This window comes from Fringilla coelebs (assembly GCF_963513975.1).
Source record: "Fringilla coelebs genome assembly, chromosome: 1".
In the NCBI taxonomy this organism is placed as follows: domain Eukaryota; kingdom Metazoa; phylum Chordata; class Aves; order Passeriformes; family Fringillidae; genus Fringilla; species Fringilla coelebs.
The window spans coordinates 62,186,363-62,199,853 of record NC_140028.1 but is presented as its reverse complement, the minus strand read 5'-3'; the positions used below and the strand labels follow the sequence as shown (position 1 = coordinate 62,199,853).

At 40.0% G+C, this 13,491-nt stretch overlaps 1 protein-coding gene across 3 annotated transcripts; it reads right to left on the bottom strand.

Annotated features, from left to right (window-relative positions):
* Positions 1-2,718: 2,718 nt before the first annotated feature.
* On the bottom strand, positions 2,719-13,398 carry MSANTD3 (Myb/SANT DNA binding domain containing 3). 3 transcript variants are annotated; one of them, XM_084216489.1, is made up of 5 exons: positions 13,112-13,398; positions 11,872-12,029; positions 7,445-7,748; positions 7,303-7,351; positions 2,719-6,008 (listed from the first exon to the last, which is right to left on the bottom strand). In XM_084216489.1, exons 3-5 carry the CDS (start codon positions 7,715-7,717, stop codon positions 5,599-5,601), a joined length of 732 nt encoding a protein of 243 aa, XP_084072615.1. In that variant the 5' UTR covers positions 7,718-7,748; positions 11,872-12,029; positions 13,112-13,398; the 3' UTR covers positions 2,719-5,598. The 3 variants fall into 3 exon arrangements, with proteins under 3 accessions (XP_084072615.1, XP_084072613.1, XP_084072614.1); XM_084216487.1 differs by having other exon boundaries at positions 7,303-7,748; XM_084216488.1 differs by lacking the exon at positions 11,872-12,029 and having other exon boundaries at positions 7,303-7,748.
* Positions 13,399-13,491: the final 93 nt, after the last annotated feature.

The following is a 13,491-nucleotide window of genomic DNA, read 5'->3' as shown; positions in this document are numbered from 1 at the left end:
AGAGGTTGACTGTCTGGTCAGATTCATCCACACACTCTCCTGAATACAATAGTTTTACAACCCACAGCCATGGAGTGGACAACCTTTTCCTGTTCCTGGCTGTATATCCTCTGCCATTTGGCAGACCGTGTGCTGGATAGATTTCACGTGGCTTTCCACAGTGTGTGTGCATGTGTGTCTGGATAATGTAGTCTTGGAAAACTGTCCCACCTCAGTTTTACAAAGAGTGAGGTCTAGTAACTCTGGTGAGATTCCTACTTGAAAGTAGCTACTTTTCTTATTGTCAGGCACTTGTGAATGCTATGATAGAGGTGTCCAGAGTCTCAAAGGAAAGAGAAGTGAAGAACATAAGCGGAAATTGGTTGACATGACTGACAATGTTACCTCTTGGGACAGCTAAAAGCTGTCTTCACTTTGACTCATCCTGAAAACCAGCCTTTTTTTTTTTTTCTTTTTGACTTTGCAAGTTTTTAATTTGTTATTAACATGACTGATGGTGTTGTCAGATGCCTAATCCCTTCACCATCAGAACAGTAAAATTTTCGGAGCCTCAGCTAGTATATTTCTATTTTCTAGCTCTAGTTTTAGGTCCAGCAATCTGTCCACATTTCTACATGCACCTTATTTAGATATCAGAGAATCAAGCTGACCATCAGCACAGAAGTCAGTCTGTGATACCAGAAACAGAGGATACTGCTTGCTTTCACTAGAAAACATATTACCCTATTCTTACAGGTGGCAACCAATGGTCATCTTTCTTTTTATCAAATGTACAAAATTCAGGGAGAGTGATGATGAGTGAATATACAGTCAACTGTCTTGAGAAGAAACAAAAAAATAAAGTGGGAATACAGGTAATTATCTTATGAAAGCAACTAAGGTACATCAGACTTTTGAAAATAGCAAGGTAGCTCAAAATATGAAATCACAGGACTACCTGTGTGGGACTTGTCTGGAAAAAAAATCAGATGTTATTTTAAGATTTACATGTAATTCCTCTACTCACAGAGTAGCAAAATACAAATGTGTAGCAGTTTATTATTTCAATGTCATAATGAGAAAAATACCTGAAAACATGATGCTACATGATACTACATGTAAGTGTGGTTGTACAGACTGCAACCACAGAGATTCAGAACAAAACTGTAACATTATAATGCAAGTGAGGAGGAAGGAAAAGGACACATAAAAGCCACTGTAACTACAGCCAGAAAAAAAAAATCTGCAAAAGATCATTGAAAACACCTGTGCAATCATACAAAAGCTTGGGAGACTGCTAAAATTTGGTATTGGAAGCACACAGAGATGAATGCTCATTAAACAAAATCCAGGACAACATCCCCAGCTGCACTAAATGCTCCAAAAAAGGCAGCCCTGAGCCACCCCTCTTTCTCTGGTCACAGGGCTGCAATGAGAAAATTGCAACCCTGAGTAGCAATAGTTCAAAGTCTGAGAGCTGAGTCCAAAACCTGAGGGCTGAGCTCAGCCACACCAGGTGCACCTGCTCTGTAGGAATCCCTTCTCTGAGCAGTGCCTGGGGAGGGCTGCATTTTCAGCCCTGCCTAAACACATCTCTGCAGCGTAGGAGCTTCAGAGAGAGGATTTGTGGCAAGCAGCAAGCTCCTTTGCTCTGGTGATAAAGCAGCCTGGGCATTGAAAGTAGAATAGGTGTCAGGATAGGTTGTTTGTCAAGGTAAGAACTTTCATTTGAGGAAGCTGTGAAAGGGTTCCACTGAGACTCCTCAACTACTGAGGAAGAAGGAAGTTTTTTACCAGGAAACCTCAAACCTAACTTCAGCAGAATCCCAAGAATTTAGGAAGAATCAAAACCAATAACACAGCTTCAGCATCCTGCATTAGCTCTGGTCCTGATGAATAACTGGTCACAGGCTGTCCTCCCAAATTATATGGAGCTGGAATGGAGGAAGTGCTCTTCTCCATACAGACCTTTCTCAATACCAACCTCTCCTCAAAATCCTCTAATATGTTTCCTAGCCTGCATGCAGAATCCAGAATGTACTGGCAGCTGTGTGGAAAATGTAACTAACCATGCTTTCTGTGGAAAGGGAAGGTGAGCACCCATTCATGTTCAAATGCTGTGATATGAGCAGTCTGGGCAAGAGAAAGGAAAAAGGAAAACACATGTCTCTGAATGAAACCTCCTGCTCATACTGCTGATTAAAAAACTAAGGGTGAACAGAGACATAAGGAAAAACATGCAGGAGGAAAAAAAAAATCAAGACATGGAAAAATTTATACTGGGCAAGAAATTAGATTACCTCCAAGGAAAGACAGCACGTAGAGCTAGGTTCATGTTAATTTGGGGAGCATAAAGGAATTCATCACACCTTGTCTAGAAGGCCCTTGTTTTACTTCATAAGAATACAGCAGCTGAGAACAATGGCCACTATGTATCTGGTCCATATGCTTTTGTATGGAGTTAAGAAGGGATCATTTTGCCCTGTGTATCTTTTACGTTCATTCTTGACAAAAAGTTTTATAGCAAATCCAGAAAAGAACAGGCATGTTCTTCTTAAAATACTGCTGTATTCTATCTGTGGAAAAACCTGTAGAATATACATATATTACTTGGCAAAATGGTTAATAGGAAAACACAATTATGTGAAGGTATTTGAATGCTGTAAGCTAGAAAAAAGGAGAGAGAAACAAATGGACATACTGTCTGAGATGGCTATATTACATATAAGAAAAGTCAAACACAAGTGAAGATAAACTCTACTACCAGAGGGAGTAAATGCAACAACAATTAGGGCAAAAGTAATTTCTCAAGTAATTTCAATTCCATCACATTGATCACTTTATAAAGCCAAAGCATGGCAAGGAGATACATTACTTCCTCCTGTTGATCTTTTACATTTTTCTGTGCTTGTCACCCAATTTAACATCAACCAACAGTAAACTACAAATGGGAAAGCAAGAGCCTGTGTCACCCGTGAACGATCTATTGTCCGTACCACAAAACCATCTTGTATAATTTATGTTAGGTGCAACATTCCCATTCTTCCCCTGTGCATGTAATGGTCATTCTTTCTTTCATACCTTCATCTTGGCTCTTTCTAATATTTCTCTTATGATCTTCTTTCTTGTAAATAGAACCTGAATTAAAAGGGTCTATTGTTCAGCCTAAGAACTTAACTTTTGGTCTCAGAATAAGAAAATATACCAAGAAGCAAGGCATTATCCACCTAGCACAGTTTGAAAACATGCTTATTTTAAAGGATTTTAAAATATAAAAATAAAACAATCTTTCATGAGCAATCATATAACTTCCAGGAGTTCAAGCTACCCTTATCTCACATTTTGTGAGATCCTCTCTGACTATTTCATCATTTTCACAGGGCTATCAGACCTGGATTGTCTCTCTATTCTTGCCCTCTTCACAGTGCTGAAAATGTCTCAATTCATTACCTTCTAACGCCTGGTTTTCATTTACTTTCACTTAGAACGAGTGTAGGTTAAGACAAATGTCTTAATTGGTTAAGACAAATGTCTTCCCTATCCTTTTTTCTGGATGGTGCCTGAACAATTGTAACAACCAGTCAAATAACTGACTCATGTTCCAGACCACAGAATGCAATCTCTCAGAACAAGGTCCTCACTTCTGTTTACTTTTCTTTTGCCTCTACTTTATTATACCTTCCAAAAGTGTTTTCATTCAGCAGAAAAATAGAAGTGCACTTAACAGCATCCTTCTTTAGAGTTTCTGCACTTTCTTCACACAGCCAATTCATAAGAATATTGAGTTTGTGGTCAAAAAGATGTCTTCAGATTTCACCCAGGGCCTATTTTTTTTATCTTGCAGCAGCCCAGCATATTTTTTTTCTCTGTCATATAAAATGAGTTGTAATAAACAGCTCTCATTGTGATTGCTGGTTTTAGCACATTTAAGGAAGTAGCACAGGTACCACAGTGTTAACCACAGTGAGTCCTGTGGTTGATAATGGCAGTGCTAACAAAGATGAATCACCAGCAGTGAAAGCAGGTCAAAAAAACCACACACACACACACACAGAACCCTACTCAATCCAAAACCAAACCAAAAGGAACTCACTCCACCAGAAAGGATATCCAGGGAAAGAGACAGGAGTGTAGCTGGGAATGTATGCTTTGTAATATCCTCTGCTTTGCACACCTTGCTCACAGTATGGACTCACCCTCAGGAGTCATGATCTGAAAATACTTTATTGAATAATGCGATACTCAGATTTTTCAATGAAAATTTATGGTTTTGTTCATTTTTCTCACTGCTTCAAATGATGGTTGTACACCTTCCTGTAAAACAGGTTTTCAAACACCAGAAGTTCTTATGAATCCTTGCGGGGTTCTGCATTTCACATTTTCTTAACTCTTGCCCCACTAGAAAAATGATTGCCAGGGTAAAGATTATTTTTATTTGTGCTTTCCTACTACCTACCATTCTGGACATCCAAAATCTGTGGGGACTTTCATGTGAATGCCTTCATATAAAGGGTCACCCCTCACTGACAGCAAAGGCAAGAAACACACCACCATAACGCACAGGACAGAACAAAACAAAACAAAACAAAACAAAACAAAACAGTGCTTCAAGATAGGAATGATTCCCTTGAACTGCTTTCCACCCTATGAGAAGGAAAAGAGGGTGAGTCTTAGTCTTTTCTTCTAGCTAAGGAGAAATAATCAAGCTAGCTGCTACACCATCAAGTATTGCATAGGAAAACAGAGGGAGACTTTGCCAATGGACTGGCTGGCTCACTGCATTTTGAGAGCTTTATGAATTCTTAAAAAGCTCTTCCCTTCAGAATGACTTCAGGTGAACAGCACACAGTGCTGGCAGCAGCATTTGACCCTCCTGTTTGGGTATTCTAATTCAATACAAGATGGGCCTAGAAATGAAAGAACAAGCACAGTGGCTTTTGAGGAAGAAGTCACCTTCTTTTTTACTTCCCTAGTGTCAAGGCTCAAACAACTGGAGGACCATTCCACAACCATCCTCTCAGTCAGCCAGCCACTACTGTTCTTCAGAAGGAGGGGCTGTTACTGCAGTGGCCCTCTTGATCTATCCTTCATATTTTCTATGAAAAATAAGTTATGGACTGTATTAACTACCTTATTTTCCCTAAGCTTCAGCATAATGATCCAACTAATAGCTGTCCATCACCTTTTGTCTCAAGAGCAACTCCAACCCTTGCCTTCATGTGAGAAATGGCAGATAGGAAGAGACAGAAATCAAAACAAACACTACAGCCCAATGTTTAAAGCTGTTCAGTTTTCTTAAGAACTCCCAATGTAAGAATACCCAGAGTACCTTAAACTTCACAACAATCAAGGGTGTTCTGAGAGGAGAAAATATGTTCGTATTTTAGAACACTGTGCATGTCTGTGAGTTAAACAAATCAGAACTACCTACAAATAAACAACAGAGTTTTCCTCTTGGTGAACTATACCACTGTTTCCCTAAACATTAAGAGTCATAGTGTGTTCACTATCAGCCAGGCACCTATCCTGTCACTGTACATTCACAGTAGAAAACCCTCTTTCCAGTGTGTGTTACTCATAAATGTGCTAAATCAGACTGACTCTCTGCCCTCCTGTGTTCTAAGGTGAATTAGGAAAGGGTCTGTTATAGGATGATACAGGCCATTCTTTTGTAATGGTCTGCAGTTTTCTCTCCCAATACATTTTCTTTTTATTTAGCACTTCCATTTTTATCCTGTGTTCTTCTTCAGCCATCTCACACTCTCTTTCTATTTGCTGTATCTTTGCCACATGAACTTCATTCATTTGGATTAACTGGAGTTGCAAAATCGACATTTGCTGATGATGTTCTTCCTCATGCATCTTTTTCAGAGCACTTTCCTGAGATGCTTTACTTCTGTAGTTCTTATCTGCTGCTATTCTGACATCAGAACACGAAGGCTCAGGCTGGGAGGTGCCTTCGCATACTGGAAAATGTACCAGCTCTTTGTCTTCATCACAAAGTTCTCTGTTTGACACAACAAATGACTCTGCAAACAAAAGAAGAAAAAGTGTTATATTATTCTCTTCCTTCAAGAAACAGAAATGTGATAATGTAAGTTACTGACACGTGCATATAAAACTTGTGCTCCAGCAGCAAAGCACAGGAGCCACTACATAATGCAGTTCTGCTGCAGAATACTAAGGGCTCAATGGGCTGAACAGAACCACTTGGGGCTCTGTTGAAAGACCTCCAAGGCTATAGTGGGAGTTCAGAAGGTTCAGAAGACTAAAGTGAATGCAGACACTTGTAAGTGGACACCTAAATTTAGGTGGCTGAGCCTGGAGCTAAACCTTAATGCAGCCATTTAAGCAAAATCCATAGGTGATTTGCAATATTTTATGAAAGATCTGAGTGTCAGGTGAAGCTGTGTCAACATGAATATCAAAAAACTGAGGAAATAGCAGGAAGAACACTTTTTATTCTTTCCTTATTTCTGCAGCAGATGTTGTAAATATAGTAGTGTATATTTTTAGGGAAAAATCACACTATTGTAACTTAGAGAAGGCTCTACCAATTCTTCTGAAATAAAAGAGACTACACAGGGAACAAAATAGTTACCACTGCAAATGAGGATCAGAAAACACATTCCTATCCAAATCCAAATGACTAATTATGGTAAATACAATTATGAAAGAGGCATTCTAAGAATATTATCTAACAATGTAGCTGCTGTTGTCTTTTGAGCAAGGACAGTCTTCTGTGTGAGATCCTGACATAATAAAATTTGCAAGAAACTGCTGTAGCCACTCTCCCTCCTGGTATTGAATTATTCCTTCTGGGTATGTTTGCCAAACAAAGAATGTAGTGCTGAACTTTTTCAGAAAAGCCATTCTCCAGTGTGGACTGCAGTGTGAAATATGGCTCCATACTCTTTTTAGTCCTTGAAAACAAAGGAGGAAAGACCACTGGGAACTCTTGCAGCAGGCAATTGTGTATCAATTTGCTGCTGGTAGCTTTTTTTTTTTTTTTTTTTTAACCAGCAAAATGATACTTTAAAACGATAAAGATATCCTTGGGACTGTTCTCTGGAAATCCAGCATGTGATGCTTGCCACAAAGCAGCAGATATGTCAAAAACAGATGAAAAAAATCTGTAAAAAACCTCACACCCGTTTAACTCCTGTAGGCCTTGGGAAATACAGACAGCCTTGAAATATCATAGTTCTGAAATTACTTTTCTATATCCAGCAGTGACAGCTAAGTGGAGAGATTTGAAAAAGAATCACTGGCAAAATAACATACAAAACAATAGGACTTGCATCATTACAGCAACATTTATACCTTGACTAGAAGCATCAGGCTGATATTCAGAGTCTTCTTCTGGTGGGCTCTGCAAAAAGTACATTTGCTCAGGTATTATGCTTCCAATCTTCTCTTTCCCTACGATGTGAGTATTTATAAGTGGACTAATACTTCTTTTTACCTTCTCCCGCCTCTCATGTGCCATTATCTTTTTTGTCCGTGCCTTGATATTTTCCCAGCATTTCTTTAACTGTTTGAAGTCTCGCAGTGATACACTGGGCTGTGAATTATATTCATGAGCTAGTGCTTGCCAGGTGCGTTGTTTCAGAGCAATAGTTCTTGCATCACTTTTTTTACATTCAAGCACGTATTTGTATTTCTCAACTAATGCAAGCAGCACACTCTTCTCCACTTCTGAGAAGTATTTAGCAGGCTTTATTATTTCGTTTTGCATTTTCTACCGTTGCTCCAAGAAGTCAAAATTCCTACAAAAACAATAAGAAGAAAAAGAAAAAAAAGAAACACAAGTTAGAACTGGTTGCAGTATCAGGATTCTTGTTTTCTAGAATAGCTTGTGAATAGTTCTAGAGTACATAATGGAATGAACAGGTAAGATAAAATAAAATTACACGCTAGTTTGTGTTGCCACTTCAGTGGATACACAGCGCCAGAAGTAGACTATAATGAATAGTTGTCTTTGCTACAATTTGCCTGGATACAAAATACTGAGTATTTACTTAGTATCTTCATTTTAATATCTTGTTTTCCTGTTCATTGCACTTTTTCACTCCCAGAAAGTTTTCCAAGACCTCAAGTAAGGAACAAGTTTCAAAACTCAGCCCTCGCTAGCTTCAGGTTTTTGTCTGAAGCCACCTTCAGCATGTTTGGGTTTGGTTTTTTTTTGGTATAGAAAATACCCATTTCTCTCCTTGCTGATTGTGTATAATTAATTTCTCCTACCTCTCTCCAATATTTGAAAGCTGTATGAGCAATGATAGTAGGAAGCTGTCCTTTTAAAGACCTGCCAGCTCCGTTCTCCCCCATGCTCCATCCCCTCCTGGCTGACACCCAACCGGCAGCAGGATCCTGACCTGTATTACAATACTGAGAAGCAGCAAGAGTTCCAAGGAGACAAGAAATAGCAACAGAAACCAACCACGTGGAAGGTACAGGTCCTTCAACCTTGACTGCTGGCCCTGCACGTGTGGCACTTCCTTGCACTTGTGCTGCTGGTCACTCAGGAGCCAACAAACAGGCTAAAAAGAGTTTTGGCCTTAACACAGCCACTGCTGTACACTCACACCATGTCAGCAACCATCTCTCTTCTCAAGCCCAGCACTCACATAGTCAATAGGAAAAAGGTAGCTGATGACCAGGGAATTTGTGGTCATTAAAAAAAAAAAAAAAATCTATTTTTGCTTCTTCTACCTTTTCACACTTTTCTCCCCCTTCCTTTCTGCTGTAACTGTGTAACCCAAATTACTTTTGGATTTTGGGCAGAAATGCTGCCTAGCTCTCATTTCTTTTGTTTTTAATCATTAAACCCAGTGATACAACATCTATAAGATAACTGGTTCATATTCCTAACAGTCTAGGACTCTCCCAGAATGAATTTTCTAGTTTTTTTGCCTGTTGTTTCTACTACTCCTCTTATAACCTTCCTTGTTGGTGAACTAGATATTACCTTCAGGTTTCCTCTTCTCAATATATTTCTTCCTCAACTCCACTGCACTAGGACTCTCTTTGTGCCATCCTTGTAGTTCCTTTCCTCCAAACATCTTAGTACTTACAGTTATTCCCACCTCTTTCAGTAAAGGTAACTACTTATATTTATAAAGAAAGCTAACAGACAAACTAATATTGAAATGAAAACCCAAGCCTGACATAAAAACAGTGGCTCTCTTGAGTAGCCCATAAATATGACAAAGCTCAGCTGCCCTGGTTTCAGCATAGACAGAGTTAATTTTCTTCCTGGAGGTTGGTACAGTGCTGAATTTTGGATTTAGAGAGAATAATGCTGATAATACATGGATGTTTTAGTTGATGCACAGTGATGTTTATTCTCCATGCTCTGCCAGAGAGCAGGTGCACAAGAAGCTATGAAGGAGCACAGCCAAGGCAGCTGATCCAAACTGGCAAAAGGGATATTCCATACCATAAAATGTCACATTCAGTGTATAAATGAGGAGGGAGTTGGCCGAGACCTGCAGGTGCTGAGCAATTGTATCGTGCATCATTTGTTTCTCTTGAGTTTTCTTCCTCTCTCTTTCTCCCACTCTCTTTTCCACTACAATTATTATTATTGTTACTATATTTTATGTTGTTTCAATTATTAAGCTGTTCTTATCTCAACCTACAAGTTTTACTTTTTTTTCTGATTCTCCTCCCCACCCCACTGCAGGCAAGGGGTGAGCAAGCAGCTGCACAGCACTTGGTTGCTGGCTGGGGTTAAACCATGATGCCAGCAAAACAAAGGAGTCAAAGAACAGGGGACACACTGGAATAGCAAAAAAGCCTGGAATAGGAAAACTGAAGCAAAGTGAATAGAAGTAAGTAACAGTCTAGGTCAAGTCAGTAGCTAAGTTGTACTCCTACTGAAAAAGGAGCAAACACTTGGTTTGCACCTTCTGTCAGTGCTTGTCTGGGTTATTTCTGGGCACCTATGTGGGTCCTGCATAGTCACAGTTCTGCTCTCTCTTACCAAATCCTGGTGTCACAAGGACATGGGAGAGCTGAAGTTTTTGCAGCAGACAGGATCTAGGGGACTAAGGGAAAGATCCATAGGAAAATCCAAATAGTGCTACTGCTCATAGAAGAACTAGTTTATTTTACATGAAAGCAAAAGGAGGAAGAAGGAAGAGAGTTGGGTGGCTGAGTTTAAGGAAGACAGTTTCTTGACCCAGTATTTCCTCTGTCACACTGTGTCAAGTTATTTTTTATAGTCTGTGAAAACTCAAGTCACCCCCCATGTTGGTGACAGGAATTCTTAAACAGCTATAAACCCAAAGAACAAACAAAGTGTAAGTAAAGAAACATCTTTCATTGCATACCAGTGTACAGCTGCTTCAGGAGTTCCTTAAATAAAACACAAATTAGGAAAAAAGTAGTCAGGAAATTGACATCCTAGCAAAAATACTGAAAACTGGCAAGTTCACTCCATGAAACCCCTTTGAAAACACTTAAAAGAAAAGAGACCTAGAATGGAATAGAGTGTATCTACTAATCTATTTTATTTCCATACTTATTGCACCATTCCAAACCATTCAGTTGCTTTGGACAGATGCAAATGAAATTCTTGGGACTAAATATCAGTTCTCTATCTTAACCTCAATTCCACCCAGGAACGGGATGAAATGCAGTCCCACCAGCAAGTTGTGAGGCCCAACAGTTTATGACCCTGAAAAATCAGGATCACTCCATGCGATCAGAAAGGACTGATTCTACCTTCTGCTGATGCATGGAAATCTTACTTCTAGTTTTGAAAAGGTGAGAGAATCTCAGATGAAAAAAATCATTACATGTTTATGTTTAGAAAAATCCCTTTATTTAGAAAAACAAGATTTTCAGAACTTTGGAGAGTATATTCAAAAAGTTAAACAACATTACTAGGATCCCAGGTGCTAAATATCTAGCTCCACAGGCTGGCCATCAGCTGGGTCAGTAAATCAGTGATCAGCTGATGTCAGTAAATATCAAAACATTTCTAAATATGACTTCTGATATATTAACACATTATGTACAAGAATAAAGGCTCATCTTTCATGGATGGAGCATGATTTAAGCATCACTTTCATACCACACTATGATTTACTTCTATTATTTTTCACTATTGTAGCTTGGGACTGAGGACTGAGATCCCCAGTCGTAAGTTCAAATACTAAACATTAAAGAATGGAAAGAAAAGTCCTACTCTGAGAAGAACATATTGGTCTTTCCTTCCACTAATCACATTCCTAGTACTTGTTTCCTAAACATACACACTGCACTTGTGTCCTTTCTGTGAAGAAGCCAGGATTATGATCTAGTATGCATAAAGGAACTCAAGAACTCATGTGGGCAGTTTAATACATAGAAGAAAAGAGTTTTGGAAGGCTCTTCTCAAGCTCTTACATGCTTAACCTACTTTCTTCAATGTATTAAAGCCCATTTGCAATGAGGTGAACAAGAAAGCACTCTGAGATGTCAGGAGAAGTTAGAATAGCAAGAAGTTGTGTCAGAACACCACCATGTACTTATATTCACCTCTTTTTTCTTTATGCATATTATTCACCTTCTGCAGCCCACTGGTACTTCTGCAGAATATGAGAAAGGCCTCACAAGCCCACAGAATTTCCATTTTGAGGCTAAACAGTCCTTTCAGGACATTTGCCTGGGATATAATTTAGCAGGAATCCGTGCTGAAATCAAAGTAGTTTACTGTGCATAGCTCATCCCGTAAACGGGATTGATTTGTGTGGGCACATGAGGACAGCTGCAGAGTAAATTCTAAGAAACAAAGACTGGGAAGCTTCTCCCACTCTTACAGGTGCCTAGGCTCCAAGACACATGCAGCAAGAAAGCACTTTGTCCTAAGTATATACTCCTGGCATAACTCAATTCACAACTTGCCTTAAAGCAGTGTCCTAAGCATTTGTCCTCTCACACAAACCGCTATGGCTTTAAGATAACAGAAGTATCACTCAGACTCAGCTCCTCATCTGTACTGTGAAATGTCGTGCAGCATTCCTCTTTTAAAGGCTATGTGATGTGATCTGCTCGAAGAATAGCTTGAAAAAAAATTACAGAAGTTAGGAAAAGCACATCTGTTCAAAAAAATCTCACACACGTGCATTATTTTGCTTGCACACATCTAAACAGACACCCAAGCTCCAACCAGTTTGCAAAGAAGCACAGTAAAAGGAAAAAAAAATTGGTTTAAGCTGGCATGTGTCAGCATTTTTAGTCTATGAAATGTCTTTTTAGGCACAAGAAAACGCAGAGAGAAAGTTATGGTGGAAGACTTATCCCAAATGTTAAAAAGGTTACACTAACCAAACCCAAAGAAAAGAGTTTGTTAGCAAACTGTGATCACTTATGCACTTATGGGGTGAAAATGAAGTGCACTAACCAGTGCCAACAGAATTACTACCAGAAATATTCAAAGGTTGATAAAAATAAAATCTATGACTCTAACTTCAATTGCAGGTGAAACTCTAAAGATACCCAGTAATTAACAACATTGGAAATCAAACATAGTTGTCCTTTTTATCCAGTGCTTGAGGACTAAAGAAAAGCATGGAAATGCAATGACCCAAACTAGTCACAACAGGTTTATATTTCGTTTGAATGACAGAAACCGCAGTAAACAGTGTTCTTCCTTAAATGTTTCCTTGGTTTTCCTCACCAAGCTTCCATCAGTGTTCCAGGCCTGACCCTGCCTACCTTGAGACTTGAAATCAGCAGGTAATTAAGAGCACATTGCAAATATGAATGAGATCTATACAGAAAATGTGTTTTAATCAGATTTTTAAAAATCCCACCTCCTCGGGTGCTTGCCCCCTATGCTTTAATACAAATGAACAGTTATCATGGATCATTCAGCAAACAAGATCATCTATTAGTAAAATTCACAGTACTTTACCCAAATTTCTCCTATCAGGTTTTATATAGTTATACAGGGAAATGTATTAAAATATATATGTACCTGTACCATATTACACTATAGATACACACAGATTTTAAGCGGGTCATCCCGCTACCTATGGAGGACATCCAAAGCACTTCCCGCAAGCAAGGTAATGGACGCAGGTTGTTATTCCGAACGACTGCCGGAAATCCACGAAAAATAGGCACAATACAGCAATCTTACCAGACTCTCCCGTACCCGAACTTCTCAAACATTAACTCGAGCTTGGTGCGGTTTTTCTAATCTCCTCACTAGCTCCTCTTCTGCTTGAAGGAGAACGGAGAGCGGGTCCCGGCTCCACAAAGGCGGCCGCTCCCCGCCGGGCGGGCGCGGAGGCTGCGGCGCGGTGCGGGCGCATCAGCCGCGGCGGCGGGGGGGGCTCGGCGGGCGGCCGGCCGCTGTCACCCAGCGCCCGCGGGGACCAGCACCGGCGGCGGGGACAACCCCACCCTGCGGCCCCGCCGGCTCCTCGTAACAAAGCGCCTCTCGGCTCCCTCCCTCCCTCGTTCCCCGCCTCCCTCACCTCCCCGCCCGCAGGCCGCCGCCGCCACCGCTCCCTCCAG